Genomic DNA, 19,092 nt, shown 5'->3' with positions numbered 1-19,092 from the left:
AATCCTATACATAAAAACATGTACCTTAAATCCTATACATAAAAACATGTACCTTAAATCCTACACATAAACATGTACCTTAAATCCTATACATAAACATGAACCTTAAATCCTATACATAAATTACATGTACCTTAAATCCTATACATAAAAACATGTACCTTAAATCCTACACATAAACATGTACCTTAAATCCTATACCTAAACATGTACCTTAAATCCTATACATAAACATGTACCTTAAATCCTATACATAAACATGTACCTTAAATCCTATACATAAATTACATGTACCTTAAATCCTATACATAAATTACATGTACCTTAAATCCTACATATAAACATGTACCTTAAATCCTATACATAAATTACATGTACCTTAAATCCTATACATAAACATGTACCTTAAATCCTATACATAAAATACATGTACCTTAAATCCTACATATAAACATGTACCTTAAATCCTATACATAAACATGTACTTTAAATCCTATACATAAATTACATGTACCTTAAATCCTATACATAAATTACATGTACCTTAAATCCTATATATAAATTACATGTACCTTAAATCCTATACATAAACATGTACCTTAAATCCTATACATAAATTACATGTACCTTAAATCCTATACATAAACATGTACCTTAAATCCTATACATAAAAACATGTACCTTAAATCCTACACATAAACATGTACCTTAAATCCTATACATAAACATGTACCTTAAATCCTATACATAAAAACAAGTACCTTAAATCCTACACATAAATATGTACCTTAAATCCTATACATAAACATGTACTTTAAATCCTATACATAAATTACATGTACCTTAAATCCTATACATAAATTACATGTACCTTAAATCCTATACATAAATTACATGTACCTTAAATCCTATACATAAACATGTACCTTAAATCCTATACATAAACATGTACCTTAAATTCTATACATAAACATGTACCTTAAATCCTATACATGAAAACATGTACCTTAAATCCTATACATAAAAACATGTACCTTAAATCCTATACATAAACATGTACCTTAAATCCTATACATAAATTACATGTACCTTAAATCCTATACATAAACATGTACCTTAAATCATATACATAAAAACATGTACCCTAAATCCTATACATAAAAACATGTACCTTAAATCCTATACATAAAAACATGTACCTTAAATCCTATACATAAAAACATGTACCTTAAATCCTATACATAAACATGTACCTTAAATCCTATACATAAATTACATGTACCTTAAATCCTATACATAAACATGTACCTTAAATCCTATACATAAAAACATGTACCTTAAATCCTATACATAAAAACATGTACCTTAAATCCTATACATAAAAACATGTACCTTAAATCCTATACATAAAAACATGTACCTTAAATCCTATACATAAACATGTACCTTAAATCCTACACATAAACATGTACTTTAAATCCTATACATAAACATGAACCTTAAATCCTATACATAAATTACATGTACCTTAAATCCTATACATAAACATGTACCTTAAATCCTATACATAAAAACATGTACCTTAAATCCTATACATAAAAACATGTACCTTAAATCCTATACATAAAAACATGTACCTTAAATCCTATACATAAAAACATGTACCTTAAATCCTACACATAAATACGTACCTTAAATCCTATACATAAAAACATGTACCTTAAATCCTATACATAAACATGTACCTTAAATCCTATACATAAACATGTACCTTAAATCCTATACATAAAAACATGTACCTTAAATCCTATACATAAAAACATATACCTTAAATCCTATACATAAAAACATGTACCTTAAATCCTATACATAAAAACATGTACCTTAAATCCTATACATAAAAACATGTACCTTAAATCCTACACATAAACATGTACCTTAAATCCTATACATAAACATGTACCTTAAATCCTATACATAAAAACATGTACCTTAAATCCTATACATAAAAACATGTACCTTAAATCCTATACATAAAAACATGTACCTTAAATCCTATACATAAAAACATGTACCTTAAATCCTACACATAAATACGTACCTTAAATCCTATACATAAAAACATGTACCTTAAATCCTATACATAAACATGTACCTTAAATCCTATACATAAACATGTACCTTAAATCCTATACATAAAAACATGTACCTTAAATCCTATACATAAAAACATATACCTTAAATCCTATACATAAAAACATGTACCTTAAATCCTATACATAAAAACATATACCTTAAATCCTATACATAAAAACATGTACCTTAAATCCTATACATAAAAACATGTACCTTAAATCCTATACATAAAAACATGTACCTTAAATCCTACACATAAACATGTACCTTAAATCCTATACATAAACATGTACCTTAAATCCTATACATAAAAACATGTACCTTAAATCCTATACATAAACATGAACCTTAAATCCTATACATAAATTACATGTACCTTAAATCCTATACATAAACATGTACCTTAAATCCTATACATAAAAACATGTACCTTAAATCCTATACATAAAAACATGTACCTTAAATCCTATACATAAAAACATGTACCTTAAATCCTATACATAAAAACATGTACCTTAAATCCTACACATAAATACGTACCTTAAATCCTATACATAAAAACATGTACCTTAAATCCTATACATAAACATGTACCTTAAATCCTATACATAAACATGTACCTTAAATCCTATACATAAAAACATGTACCTTAAATCCTATACATAAAAACATATACCTTAAATCCTATACATAAAAACATGTACCTTAAATCCTATACATAAAAACATGTACCTTAAATCCTATACATAAAAACATGTACCTTAAATCCTACACATAAACATGTACCTTAAATCCTATACATAAACATGTACCTTAAATCCTATACATAAAAACATGTACCTTAAATCCTATACATAAAAACATGTACCTTAAATCCTATACATAAAAACATGTACCTTAAATCCTATACATAAAAACATGTACCTTAAATCCTACACATAAATACGTACCTTAAATCCTATACATAAAAACATGTACCTTAAATCCTATACATAAACATGTACCTTAAATCCTATACATAAACATGTACCTTAAATCCTATACATAAAAACATGTACCTTAAATCCTATACATAAAAACATATACCTTAAATCCTATACATAAAAACATGTACCTTAAATCCTATACATAAAAACATGTACCTTAAATCCTATACATAAAAACATGTACCTTAAATCCTACACATAAACATGTACCTTAAATCCTATACATAAACATGTACCTTAAATCCTATACATAAATTACATGTACCTTAAATCCTATACATAAACATGTACCTTAAATCCTATACATAAAAACATGTACCTTAAATCCTACACATAAACATGTACCTTAAATCCTATACCTAAACATGTACCTTAAATCCTATACATAAACATGTACCTTAAATCCTATACATAAACATGTACCTTAAATCCTATACATGAAAACATGTACCTTAAATCCTATACATAAAAACATGTACCTTAAATCCTATACATGAAAACATGTACCTTAAATCCTATACATAAACATGTACCTTAAATCCTATACATAAACATGTACCTTAAATCCTATACATAAACATGTACCTTAAATCCTATACATAAAAACATGTACCTTAAATCCTATACATAAACATGTACCTGAAATCCTATACATAAACATGTACCTTAAATCCTATACATAAAAACATGTACCTTAAATCCTATACATAAATTACATGTACCTTAAATCCTATACAGAAACATGAACCTTAAATCCTACACATAAACATGTACCTTAAATCCTATACATAAAAACATGTACCTTAAATCCTATACATAAATTACATGTACCTTAAATCCTATACATAAACATGTACCTTAAATCCTATACATAAAAACATGTACCTTAAATCCTATACATAAATTACATGTACCTTAAATCCTATACATAAACATGTACCTTAAATCCTATACATAAACATGAACCTTAAATCCTACACATAAACATGTACCTTAAATCCTATACATAAAAACATGTACCTTAAATCCTACACATAAACATGTACCTTAAATCCTATACATACACATGAACCTTAAATCCTACACATAAACATGTACCTTAAATCCTATACATAAAAACATGTACCTTAAATCCTATACATAAATTACATGTACCTTAAATCCTATACATAAACATGTACCTTTAATCCTATACATAAAAACATGTACCTTAAATCCTATACATAAATTACATGTACCTTAAATCCTATACATAAACATGTACCTTAAATCCTATACATAAAAACATGTACCTTAAATCCTATACATAAATTACATGTACCTTAAATCCTATACATAAACATGTACCTTAAATCCTATACACAAAAACATGTACCTTAAATCCTACACATAAACATGTACCTTAAATCCTATACATAAACATGTACCTTAAATCCTATACATAAAAACAAGTACCTTAAATCCTACACATAAATATGTACCTTAAATCCTATACATAAACATGTACCTTAAATCCTATACATAAACATGTACCTTAAATCCTATACATAAACATGTACCTTAAATCCTATACATAAAAACATGTACCTTAAATCCTATACATAAACATGTACCTTAAATCCTATACATAAAAACATGTACCTTAAATCCTATACATAAAAACATGTACCTTAAATCCTATACATAAACATGTACCTTAAATCCTACACATAAACATGTACCTTAAATCCTGTCTTAGGAGTAAAATAAATTTCTGAATGCTTGTAGACCCAATATTTTATTTAAAAATCATCTCTGGCATGCCCTCCATCGATGTTTAATGAAGAGGTTTCAGATAGTTTTGCCCTCTTGAAGCATCTGGAAAAAATCTATTTCATCAAAACTTTGGCATAGCTGCGAGTGAATAAATAACTAGAGCAATGTTTATTCGTTGTATTTCACAATGTACATGAATTTGGAAAAAAGATTCACCAAGAAGTTCGAAGCGGGTTTTTGACCAGTATCAATGACGCACGATAGTTAAGTATTGATGACTCGTTGAATAGCTACAACACAAAATGGATAAATTGCAAGAAATATGTTGGATTAACCAGAAAGCTTGACCCCCGCTTACTACGTGTAGTTAGTGCTACAAGTGAACGTGATCTTTATACATGTACGACTTTCTTCTTACTTTATAAAACGTTATACATGCACTAACAGGAAGTTAGCATGCTTAACAATACCAATGCAAAATTTGTATTTTTAACAATAACTGGGTTACGTATTATACAATTCCAAACATATTGCCCCCCCCCCCCCGCTCCCATTTATTTTAGAGTCCCGGAAAAATTTCTGACCCAAGGGCGGGGCCAAACTTAGTAAATAGTGTTTTTGTGTAAAATACTTAAATAACATCTTCTGTAGTGCTATCCATATTAAATTGAAACTAAATGGATATTTAAAAAGAACAGGTAATCCTTTACCAAAATTGTAAATTTGATGATCCCAGGGGTAGGGATTTTGGTATCAGGGTGGGGCCTAAATGGTCAGTTATTAAATGTGTGAACAATAGAAATTTTTAACTTCTTGATTACTACCATTCCTATTCTTTTCAAATTTGGTATGAAGCATCTTTGAGACAATGGGGACATAAATTGTAAATTTCAGGACTCCTGCACCCCGGGACCTTCGGAGTGGAGCAAAAACTGCCAAAAATTTACAAATTACTAAATATCTTCTCTACACCTGCATATTTTTTTAAGAAAAACTAAATGCATAATGACATAGAGCTTGAAGTTATATTGGTGGTTTGTACTTTTATAAAACAATCACTAGAATTAAGAAATAAAAGTTCGATGTCAAGCGTAATAAATGAGTAAATTTCTTACACCTATTGTATATCATATGCGAGTGTATATATATATATATATATATATATATATATATATATATATATATATATATATATCCAAAATTGAAATAGAGTCTCAGTAATCGGATACTAATATTTTAAAAAATATGAAAAGAAAACACAGAAATCCTCGGAGGATTTCTGTGTTTTCTTTTCATATTTTTTTTAAATATATATATATATGAATGATCTTTAGCTCAAAAACACTAGCCAAGATGACTCGACTCGATTTTTTTTTTATCAAAGCAGGCAAATCAAAACAAGTTTGAGAATAGAAAATGTCATTTATTTAGTAAATGAGAAAAATATATACAGTACAGGGAGTCATTAAAACCCAGTAAAAATTTAAATCATATGCTGTAAATGACTAGACGACCCCATGTTACATACATCTATAAAATTAACATTGAGAAAGAAAACATATACATGTATACTCAAAATAAAAACATCCAATAGGGGGTCTAACAAGATGACCCCCTATTGCATTCACATATTTATGTTCCTAATTTGTTCATTTGTTTGCTTGACCCATATGGGTGTATTCTGCAAAGACGTATTGTTTAATGTTAATACATATAGTATATTATGTTCAGTCTTTCATCAGTGTATGCACTTTTGAGGGAAATGAAGTTTTAAGAACACATCTTGTTTTATACTGTTGCTGAACATTAGAATTTAACTTAGATATTCAGAACAGGATATTTTTTTTTCTAGATTCCATTGTCCTTGGGACTCGTGATACTTTTAACTAGTACTCTGGTGACCGCGATAAGGTCTCTTGTTTGTCAGCGCTCAACAGAATTGTTTACCAGATTCACTCTAAGAATACAACCTCTGACAGTCGTTCATTTACATATTGAAATGTCCGTTATAATACACAAATTCATCTTATTTTGACATATGACCTTCCAACCTCAAATTGTTTTTCTCTCACGAATTTCTTGGTTTCATACTGAAAATAAGTTTGAAGGTCAAAAGATACAGGATATATTGCCACACACTAAGTTTTGACCGACGGACATAGTGATTAGTATGATGTGGGACATAGTGATTAGTATAATGTGGGACATAGTCATTAGTATAATGTGGGACATAGTCATTAGTATGATGTGGGACATTGTGATTAATATGATGTGGGACATAGTGATTAGTATAATGTGGGACATAGTGATTAGTATGATGTGGGACATAGTGATTAGTATGATGTGGGACATAGTGATTAGTATGATGTGGGACATAGTGATTAGTATGATGTGGGACATAGTGATTAGTATGATGTGGGACATAGTCATTAGTATGATGTGGGACATAGTCATTAGTATAATGTGGGACATAGTGATTAGTATAATGTGGGACATAGTCATTAGTATGATGTGGGACATAGTCATTAGTATAATGTGGGACATAGTGATTAGTATGATGTGGGACATAGTCATTAGTATAACGTGGGACATAGTGATTAGTATAATGTGGACCCTGTTGCTTGTATGTTTTTAGGACAAGACTATTCACCTAATGAAGGACGGCATGTATAAAAATGTATATAATACAGTGTACATTAACATTCGTTTTCGGTATCAGTTCATATTAAGACTCTTTCGAGATTCATAAAAAGAATTTCTGGGGGAAATTTAAGAAACAAAACATCTAATAATTTCTTTTTGGATTCTTTCATTAAAAATAACTAAAGTTGTTCTCTTCATATTTCCATTGACATAAGTAGATAATTCAACAAAAACAGCGTCCTTATGTCTAAGCGTACACGCAATTATTGATTAGACCCGTTTTCTTCATGGACTGTCTAGAAGTCGAGATCGATCAGCGATAAAACACGAGCCAAACATGGTCTAGGTTTCCGTTTTCTTTCAACGTTTATAGCCGATTATTTCGATATCTGTTTAACGTGTCAAGCCTTTTGGTATACAACATGATATGGAGATGCCTCATTAGGGACGAGTGGTAAGCCTGGATTAGTACGTAATCCAGCCACAGATAACATTAACATTAGCCATATATCAACATTTAAAGGTAAATGAATAGACTTTTATGTTATATTCGAAAGGTCAAAATAACATTTCTCAAAGGAGATGCCTTAAATTAAGTTAATTGCGAAATGAAAGACATTAATTTCTTCGAGACAAATTAATTAATGAAATTCTAATCTTATTAGAAATAGGGTCTGTAAAGCCGGCATCCTCTCTTATCTAGCTTTCCTGCAAGTGGTATTGCAATCAGAGTAAAAAGTCATTTTGTAAATTTTATTGTATTTAATCTATTTAAACCCGAAACTATTAAAATCGAAGAATCAAATAATTACCAGACAGTTATCATTTGAATGACCTTCATCTTTTATAACAGAGAACCAGATGATTTAGGAATTATTAGATAAGAAATGTAATGTAAATCATGGATACGGAGAATTTATACATTTAGGGGTAGGTATCAAAAGTAGTCGTCTTGCAAATCTAATAACATTTGGATAAAAGGTGAAGCTAAAATTCTTGTAATTTCTTTTCCATGACTTCGACTTTTCAACCAATATGAACCAAGGATTGTAAAAATTGTAACGAATTACACTGTTTACCTTATCAAGATATGGGGCTCTTAATTTTGTAGAACTTCACTTGTGCCTTTACAAAAATTGTAGATTTTATGATTCCTGAGGCAGAGGTTTTGACTCTAGGGCAGGACCAAGCTTGGGATATAATTTTTATGTGTGAAACATTTAAATAGCATCGTCTTTAACGTTACTGATACAAAATTGACACTGATTTATAGATATTTAGAAAGTGCAGGTAACCCTTTACCAAACTTCTGATCCAAGGGGTGGGGGTTCAGGGGGATTTCGGCCAGAGTGGGGCCGAATTGTTTAAAGTGATTAAATGTGTTTGTTAACAATTGAACATTTCTATCTTCTTGATAACTATCCTTCGAATTCTTTTCAAATTTAGTATGGTGCATCGTTGGGACAAGGGGGACTTTCAATGTAGATTTCAGGACCCCTGTATACGCCAAGAGCCTTAGGGACGGGGCAAAAACCGCCAAAAAGAGGAAAACCTTTACCACAATTATACATTTCATGATCCCCGGTATACATGTTCTAACGGGGCCCCTTGGCATATATAGTTTGTGCAAAACATTTATAACGCTCCTTTAATGCTATTGATACTAAACTGACACTAAATGGATATATAGAAGTAGCAGGTAGCCCTTGGCCAAAATTGTAAATTTCATGATCCAAGGGGTGGGGGTTTTGGTTCCAGGGTTCCAGGGTGGGACCAAAATTATCATAGTGATTGTCTTTATCATTTGAAAGACTTCTTTAATTTTATTGATACTATTGATACTATATGACAATTAAATGCATATTTAGGAACATTTTGTTGATATTGTATAAAAACTAAATGCATATTTTGAAAAAGCAGAAAAGTATTCCAAAATTGTAAATTTCGCAGCCCCAGGGTTCTGACTCTTGGACAGGTCCAAAATAGTCCTATGGTGTTAGTATAACATACATTTTGTATGTATAATCTTTCATCAGTATGCTTTATACTGCTGCTGAACAGAAAAATGATCATGAATGTCGTAGTCCTTGGGGCTAGTAATAGTTTTAACTAATAGTCATGTGACCGATAGGGCCTGTAGGCCTCTTGTCTAGAATTTCAGAATATAGATTTTAAAATATTGAATATTGTGAAATAATATACATTTCAATTTTTTTCCTTTGATATCTTTTAAGTCAATTAAGATTGTAATGATAGTAATTTCCATATGAACGCATGCGCAATGCCGTTGTAAACAATGCGCTTATGTCTCATAACTCTCAAGTCTCTTGATAAATATAGTGCGTCTATTTTAACGACGTACGAGGTCCCCTCCGACAGAAATCAGAGTAAAATATAGATAGGAGAAATAAATTTCATTTTTGTAAATATATGAGAACATGAATTGCAACGCTTTACGCTGGCGTACTTTGGTGTGCCTTGTGGTTAGGCTGTCAGGCACTCGACCGAAAGGTCGTGGGTTCGAGTCCTGGCCGCGGCAGGGCCGACGTTGTGTCCTTGGGAAAGGCACTTTACATGAATTTCCTCACTCCACCCAAGTGTAAAAGGGGTACCTGGCTATAGACAGTGAAAGATATTGTTAGAATGTTAGTGCTCTAGCGCTTGTAATGGCAGTTTGCACTGTATGCTTCCCAGGAAGCTGAGAAAGTTCTAGATTGATATAAGGTCTGCCGGGGTAATAATGTTTTGTAAAGCGCTTTGATCAGCATACGCTGGAAAAAGCGCTATATAAAACCAATCATCATTATTATTATTATGTGTTGCTGTTTATACCCTCATGTATTTTAAAAACTTAATTGGAGCTTATTATATACAGAATATGACCAAACATCCGTATAAATTAAATTTTTGGCTCTTCGTAGTTTCAGAAGAACATATCTGTCATCAAATAACTGCACTTTTTGCAAGTTTATCCAATCTTGTATACACAACTGAAAAGAAGGAACGGACAGGTTTCCCCAGTGCACGGAATTACTGTCCCTGTGTTAATTGTTTTGTAAGAAAAATCAGATTTGATAATTAATACCTTCAGCTGTAAGTACAGGGGATCTATATCAACATTATATTTGATGTTTCTTTTATTATCATTTTTCAGCGACTTAAGCGAGATATTGGCAAATGGTGTAAATTAGAATAAGATATTGGCAAATGGTATAGATTATCTCGTATACGCATAAATCAGGCGTAAATAGCACATAAAATGGGACTCTGTTATTGAAAAACATAAAACGCACGTTAAATTCCCGATTCCTACGTAATCATGTACTTATATTATTACACCAATATACAGTAATCTGTAGATTTCTAACCCGATTTAAGATATCAAAGAAATGCCCATGTTATCTACTCGGTGTGAAATAACCCCGCTCAGCGACTTTTCTAGTTTTATATTGATGGATATGTAGCTGCTTTGAGGAAAATTCGTGCTAAAGTATTTGCGATTAAAACTAAGGACTTAAACTTGTTAAAGGTGAATTTTATGACCGCGATAAAATATCAATGTATATATTGAAACCATACACATTTCCTCTTAGAATAACAATTATAATGATTATTATGGACTCTTAAGAAAATGTTAGTTGCATAGAAATATGCAATGAGTATGATTTGAGTGGCATGTAATATGTTAGGGATAATATGATCTTTCTTTTAAGGATTCCTTAGTTTATTAAAGAAAGTAACAACAAGAAATTGTTAATCATGATTTCTCAGAATTTTTGACATATACAGTATAGACATTAAATCATAAAAACACTGACCACTCTTAAAGGATATACTGAATTTGATTACTTCGGGCAAACAATTTTGTATGAATTTGTAATTTAAGTGGCATTTGCATAAAAATATTCCACCTGTTTCATTTCACGTTTTAAATGCAGATGTGCAGATTTTTTTTCTTTATCATGACGAAATGCTTCTTTTTTTCCAGTGACTGTTTTTGTCCTTTGTTGGACTCCATATTTTCTAATGGTGTCGTGGTTTTGGATTGACAGGTGAGTGTCACAGTTGCACGAGTGTAAAATTTTATTTACGTGTCAATTTGCACTACCCTTGTCAAATGCGCAACCAACGAATCAAGGGTAAGATATTGCTGACTCACAGGATTACGGTGTTGGTACATGTACTTGAATGATTGAGAAAAACTGGTGTAACCAGTATTTAGTCTAAAATCACATTATGTTTTTCAGTGACGTATGTCTTTAAACAAGATGTTTTTATTAAACAATGATGCCCCCCCCCCCCGCCCCGTATCACAACAAAGTAATAAAGCAAAGGTGAAATATGAAAGTCATAGTACTAACCGTTCAAACATTGTGGCAAAATTTAAACTTTTTCAAAAGTAGGTAAAATCCCAAGGTCAAGGTGATGAGGGAAAACTGCTACCAAAAGAAAGATCATGTGAAAAGGAATACCCTTGTGAAATCCTATCGCCATCTATTCAAACGTTATGATCAATGTTCAAGATTTTGCAGACAAACAGACAGACGGACAGATCAAAACCAGAATCTCCGATTGCAAGGGCATCTAAGTGAAAGACCAAAATATATTTACTTTTAAACGTGTTTTTTTCCCTCCCATTTATGTATACATGCCTTCTCTCCATCAACTGGTAATTTTGTTATAATTATCCTAATCTAATGCTGTTTGGGAGTTTCAGTCTACATTTAGATCAACATTCTTGATCCAAGTCCTAACGGAATTACTCTCTCCCATTATGGCTTTGCCGATGAATTATTTTTCGCCATTAGGAGCAGTAAACATTTTTTAAGTGAACTTGTATCATTCCTCCACGGCATTGTTAATTTCTCATGGAAAACTAAACTAAGGTTTATTGGAGAAAATATGGTCTAAATTTGATCAATTATTCCAGTTCTCATTATATATACCTAATTATCTAATTTATATGCTTACATTCTATGTAATGCCTGATCGAACAAACTTACTAAACATTCATCACATCCGTGTAAGCCTTTTCAACAAGAGCCAAATTATAGGATGTTCTCATTTTCGTGAAAAAGAATTGAATGATATATGATATATACTTAAAAAGCTTGTAATAGCATTATCTTTGTAGGGCTAATTAATAAACGAACTTAGCTTTAATTTTACATTCTACTCCAAATTCCCTTTCAGGCTCACTGGGGGCCATCAGGGAAATTCAAACACTCACAGTCAAACATATTTCAGTAAGTTAATCGCCGTAAATGGCTGGAATATTACCAAAACGTTGTAAAACCGTAATCAAGCAATCAATCAATCAAACGACAAAATTCTTCAAAACAATCATTCAGTTTTAAACATGTTTAATGTCGCAACCAATAGAACAAATAAACACGAGTTACCGTACCTTTACTGACTTCCAAAACTTCCATAAAATCACTTACCCTCACGAAAATATTAGCTGCTGTGATAGAAAAACTTCAAACGTATTGTGTCACAACTCCTTGACAATCTTCATAAGAAGAACAATGACATTTTTTAACATGATTTACAAGCATCCTCATGTATTATAGATTCAAATCCACACAGTTGATCCGGGGTCCAAGATGTGGGCACAAGAGGTATTGGTGCATAACTTGAGATTTAATGTTTAACGTGAGAAAATGTTGTACATGAACCTGAAGCGAGATGAGGCCCATGTGCCTCTAGTTAATGGATTTAAGAATACAGTTTCAGTCGATAAAAATAGCTATAACACGTTCTTGTTTCTGACAGCCAACGCCCCCAAAGAAACCTTTTTATTTTGATATCCATGACTCCGGGTACATTGACATTTTGATGTTTGATAGGTAACACAATGTAAAGTGACGTGACACAGCTTTCCATCGTTGAATAGAAGAAATCATTAAAAAACAGAAAAGTATCAATAATTGATACTTGGGTGGTAGTATCGCACATTTTATTGCATAATATTAGGTAATCAACAACATCTTGATATATGAGCACATATTTTAATAGTATATCTTGATGTTTCAAAGAGACATTGCATTGGCAATTCTAAAACATTGCAAATAACCTTTCATTAATGAGTTGATTGACGATAAAATGGTTTCCGGGAGAATCTTTGTTATGAAGTTTGCTGTGCATGTATTTTACGATACCACTTTGTCTTTAAAAGTATAGATTTTATTGTCTATAAATGACTTTTCCAGTAAGACACGCCACTGTACCCCTAAGGCCTAATGAGAGTTCATTGTCTTTTCATTTAAAAACTTGACGACGGACCAGTGACCGACCTGTCATTGTTTTCTAATTTATGACTGCTAATTTTTGTTCCTTTCAGGGAATCAGCGAAAAACATTGATACCAAAGTTCAAAGAGGCCTTTTTATTTTTGCTGTATCCAGTGCGTGCCTCGACCCCATTGTGTACGGTAGGTCGAAAATGATTCAGTTCACTTAAATAACAGCTTGCACGAATACCATATCGAGATGTAAGTGAAAAAAACCCACCCTAAATCAGACTTAGTAGTATTAACGAGATCTCTCGAAAGTTCGTTAAATCTGATAATCAATAGACTTCATCATATGTGACAGAATTCCGTGGTTATGGATTTTACCCATCATGCTTACGAGACAGGAATGTTAATCCTTCCGAATCACGCTCTCAGTTCCTTACTATCAAAGAAATATATGCCGTCAACATAAGCAACATTCTTAATATCAAAAAAGTACACACTTGAATTCCATCCATATCTACACCTTGTATTTCCTGAAAATATACTAAACTAGTTGTATCCAAACGTTTTCATTACAAACATTACAGTGCCTAGATATAGACCATCTTACACACAATCCTTATACATGTCCTTTTTCTTCTTCCGACTTCAGCTCAGCAGGCCATGTCCTTATTGGGTCAATTGAACTTGGCTTTTATTCTACATTTGGTAATCCAACTTATACTCCAAGTTCCCTTTCAAAAGACAACCACCCCTACCCCCAATCACGTTTCAGTTTTAAATACATAAATTGCTGTACCAGTACTGGATTCCAAAACTTCACACACACGCACGCAGTATACTAGTGATTGTAATCATGTGGAAAGAATCACGTGACCAAATGATGAAGGAGGATGAAAACTCATAGTATCTTAGCCTCAGTGGCTTTACCAAAAAACCTTGCTAAATTACATAATAGTTTTGTTTTCTTATTGAAAAAAGTTGTACAAGTTTAAACATGGATGGTCGAGTAAAATAATATCATTTGATGTATATTTTACGTAAATCAGAATGATAAAAACACGACAGAACAAATTGATATTTGTCTTCAATTTCGTTAAAATTACATCTCTGACATTTTCATCGAGACTTTGTTATATTTGATTATCAACCCTTTTCTAACAACAGCTCATGTGACGACGTTCTAAATTTACTCAATATTGTTCAACAAAGCCCTAACTTTACTCTTCACGAAAATATTAACTGTTGTGAAAGAGAATTTCCAGACGCATTAAACCATAACATATGAGAGAAGTGGCGTAAATTGAATTTGGATTCTAAAAAGAACTTTTAGTAAATTTCAAATTAAATTTTATTTCCCCAAATTAATAGCATCAATACGTACGATTTTTCAATACTTTCATCATCATTCTCGCGATAAACCAGACTAGGTGATTTGACTACATAGGCAACTGCTTTTTCTATTGTAAAATATCCATATCTTGTTGATCAGTCTTTCAAAAAGTTATTTTGTAAAGCACAACTCCGATTCTACGAACAGGTATTCTGAAGTAAATCATAAGAAGATGCTGGAGTTCCTAATTGACAATATATAGGAAGTATTTGGTGATCAGGTCTTCAAACAATGTTTGAATTCCATGGGCACGAATTGTGCTCCTTCCTTATCTGACCTGTTTATTCTTATGAGGCAAAATATATTCGAAAGCTGAAAATATCTTGTCGCCCTCAACTCCTCATTTAGATGCATCGACGATGTTTTATTTATTACCATTACTATCTTTCATTCAATGAACTCGAAATGAAAGACACCATATAATCTCCAGACGGACGTTAACGGACAACTCTACGTATTGACAAACGGGATGAATTAAGCTTCTCCATCGTCAACTTTCAGTATTTATGTGGCAATATTACATTTTCCCTGCATATGGTGCCTGTGTCACTCGACTGATTCGATACACGATATCATTCTCTGAGTATGGTCAATTCTCAAATCGAGGCGAGCTACTGACAAACAAGTTGATGTTACTGGGGTATCAATGTTTAAAATCTACATTTTGCAAATTCTACTGTCGTTATAACGATCTAATTTAGAAACACAATATTTAATTAGGTAGAATGATATCTGATGTGTTTAATACCAATTGTAAGACTGTCTTATACATGCTGATTTGGACTATTTTGCTGATTTAGAATAGGGGATTCATGGCGGGTATAACTGGTCAACAGAGGATGTGTACTCCTCCTAGGCACCTGATCCTACCTCTGGTGTGTCCAGAGGTCCGCGATTGCCCTACTCTCGATTTTGTATTCTGTGAGTAACATTCAGTTGTTTTGTATTTCCTAGGTATGTTTACAGCAGCATTCCGTAAGGAGGCTATGAGGTGGGTTGGGTGGTTCAAAGACAGATTGAACCGCATGGGGTTATACACAATGACCCCTAATACAGCCAGCGAGCAGGACAATTTCAAATAGCAGCCATCAGTAGCCGTGTTATGACTCTCAGATGAAAGTTTTCTTATGACTATTATACAATTCCAGTTCATGAAATGAACATGTGGTTTTATGTATGTACATAACTCGTTGTAATTATATCACCTTTTCTCATATGATATTAACTAATTGAGCCAATATTTCACGGTGACTACATTACATGTATCATTAAGGGGTCCAGATATTTTGAAATCTTGGGTTTATGAAGCGCAAATGGTAACATTTATTCGATTAAGTTTTATGAGATGAAAGCTTTCCTGTGACCAATGAACGATTCCAGTTCCTGAAATGCACAAGTGACTTGATACATGTAAAATGGTATATCAAAATCTAACTCATTGATGTTTTATCACTTTTTCGTATATGATATTAATTCATTGTGCGAATATTTCACGGTGATCACAATATCTTTAAGGCGTCAAAGCACTTTGAGATCTTGGGTTTATGAGGCCCAAATTGTATCACATGTTTTGACAAAATTATTTTTCATCACCAAGAAAAGCACGAAAGTATTTAGTTTTTTCATATCATTTGATGAGGCTTGTGGATATCTTTCAAATGATAAATACATCGTAGATGGAATTATTTTGAGCCCACTAACTGTCAGCATGCAAAGTGCATTGCTTTAACTTTTTCAAGTTTCGTTATGAAATGAGAATGGATTGATAGAAAATGGAGTACTATACTATCCTTCACACACTAAATTGATATCCTGATAGAGGGAAAATGAACTAATTTCCATTGTAAATAAAACGAATAATTATAATAGGTTATTTAAAGGACATGTCCTCTTGGCACGGAATATGATAAGAACCAACATTATCTAAACGGCCCGTGACGTATCGACTCGATTTGTAATGAAATTGGGCTTCTTCTAATTTCCGTTTATGTATTGAATGACAATGTTATAATGGACAGGGGGTTCATTTGTATATATAGTTGTTGATATAGCAGGATTTTCCGTGTGTACATGTACAGTGTTTTACGGAAATGTTTCTGATTTCTGGTTGAGATAACGTTTTATTTTCAAATGTATTTTCGACACATCAAATCACATCTTGTTTAAATACTAATGGGTATTTGAAAATATTTGTACTAGTTTCATGCAAAGCGTAATTATTGTTTGTACGATACGTATCTTTCAATTTGCGGTTTAATTCATTTACACAATGATTTTGAGAATTCCTGATCTACATCATTATGGTCCAAGAAATGATAAAGAGGAATGTTAATCAGTATTGCAATAGTTCAATTTGATAATTACGTAGAAGTGATGAAATCAAAAGTGAACTACAAAAATGTATTCTGCCATGATATAAAATCGATTCCCTATGTTGTACTTGCATTTAGTTACGATACTAGTAGATAAAATCCCATGCAGGATGAAACTATGCCACTCAGTAAACAGCAGAGCTCTGTCATTGGGTCACCTCTCCAGACCTGTCGACTGAATGGAAGAGTTTCATCCTGTGCAATATATGTTGTGTACAATAAAGGCAACAATTAGACATTCCACGGTTTTATACTTGTACAATTAACAGTATAGTTCATCATATGTTGATTAATATTTGATAATAAATATCGACACTGATTATTAATGTCTGTCTTATTTTTCGCAATTTTATACAAAAGGCAATTGTTAAGAGTAAGTTGACGAGTGCAACGGAAACAATTCCTAGATTGGAGTTGTAAAAAAGTTGTGACACCCAATAAATCTTTTCTACAATTCATCTTGGTCATAGAATATCAATTCGACAAAGTATTATATGGGGTTTTTGGAAGAATCACGTGGGAAACACAAGATATTAATGGTCCAGAATCGCGCCAGTTTTACAGTCTATCTATCTATACATGTTTTATTAGTGTACACTTTTCTTTGTTTCTTCCCATTATTGTTTATAGGTAAGGATTTATCTAAGAATCTGTAAAAATAAAAGAAGATTTTAAAAATAAGCATACCCCATATTTGTTTGGAAACTATTACGAATAGTATGGAGTCTTAAGCTTGTGAATGCAAATTCCATATGTTTAAAGGTTTAATTGAATAGGTAAGAAGGGATACATATACCCACAGTGTTTTATTTTTGATTTACATGGTATGTTTCGGTATTTATCAGACCAACTGTAGTATCACTTCTCACCAATCTTCGACCAGTAATTATGAATAGAATGTGCCCAATTTACTCTCTCTCTCTCTCTCTCTCTGTATGTGCGGGTGTGTGGATGACTCTCTCTCTGTGGGTGAGTGTGCGGGTGTGGGTGTGTGTGGATGACTCTCTCTCTCTCTCTGTGGGTGAGTGTGCGGGTGTGGGTGGATGACTCTCTCTCTCTCTCTCTCTGTGGGTGAGTGTGCGGGTGTGGGTGGATGACTCTCTCTCTCTCTCTCTGTGGGTGAGTGTGCGGGTGTGGGTGTGTGTGGATGACTCTCTCTCTCTCTCTCTGTGGGTGAGTGTGCGGGTATGTGTGGATGACTCTCTCTCTCTCTCTCTGTGGGTGAGTGTGCGGGTATGTGTGGATGACTCTCTCTCTCTCTCTCTCTGTGGGTGAGTGTGCGGGTGTGTGTGGATGACTCTCTCTCTCTCTGTGGGTGAGTGTGGATGACCCTCTCTCTCTCTCTGTGGGTGAGTGTGCGGGTGTGGGTGTGGGTGGATGACTCTCTCTCTCTCTCTCTCTGTGGGTGAGTGTGCGGGTGTGTGTGGATGACTCTCTCTCTCTCTCTCTGTGGGTGAGTGTGCGGGTGTGGGTGTGTGTGGATGACTCTCTCTCTCTGTGGGTGAGTGTGTGGGTGTGTGTGGATGACTCTCTCTCTCTCTCTGTGGGTGAGTGTGCGGGTGTGTGTGGA

General features: G+C 32.7%; 1 protein-coding gene across 1 annotated transcript in view; it reads left to right on the top strand.

Moving 5' to 3' along the window:
• Positions 1-17,842, top strand: part of LOC125651097 (adipokinetic hormone/corazonin-related peptide receptor variant I-like) — a 64,183-nt gene extending 46,341 nt beyond the window's left edge. Inside the window, exons 4-6 of the mRNA XM_056165003.1 lie at positions 11,509-11,572; positions 13,864-13,952; positions 16,105-17,842. Of these exons, the coding sequence (XP_056020978.1) occupies positions 11,509-11,572; positions 13,864-13,952; positions 16,105-16,232 (281 nt within the window). The 3' untranslated portion in view covers positions 16,233-17,842. The remainder of the gene's footprint in view (positions 1-11,508; positions 11,573-13,863; positions 13,953-16,104) is intronic.
• The last annotated feature ends 1,250 nt before the right edge of the window (positions 17,843-19,092 follow it).

This window comes from Ostrea edulis, chromosome 5 (assembly GCF_947568905.1).
Source record: "Ostrea edulis chromosome 5, xbOstEdul1.1, whole genome shotgun sequence".
In the NCBI taxonomy this organism is placed as follows: domain Eukaryota; kingdom Metazoa; phylum Mollusca; class Bivalvia; order Ostreida; family Ostreidae; genus Ostrea; species Ostrea edulis.
The sequence above is the reverse complement of the archived record's forward strand: the minus strand, read 5'-3'. Positions and strand labels throughout refer to the sequence as shown.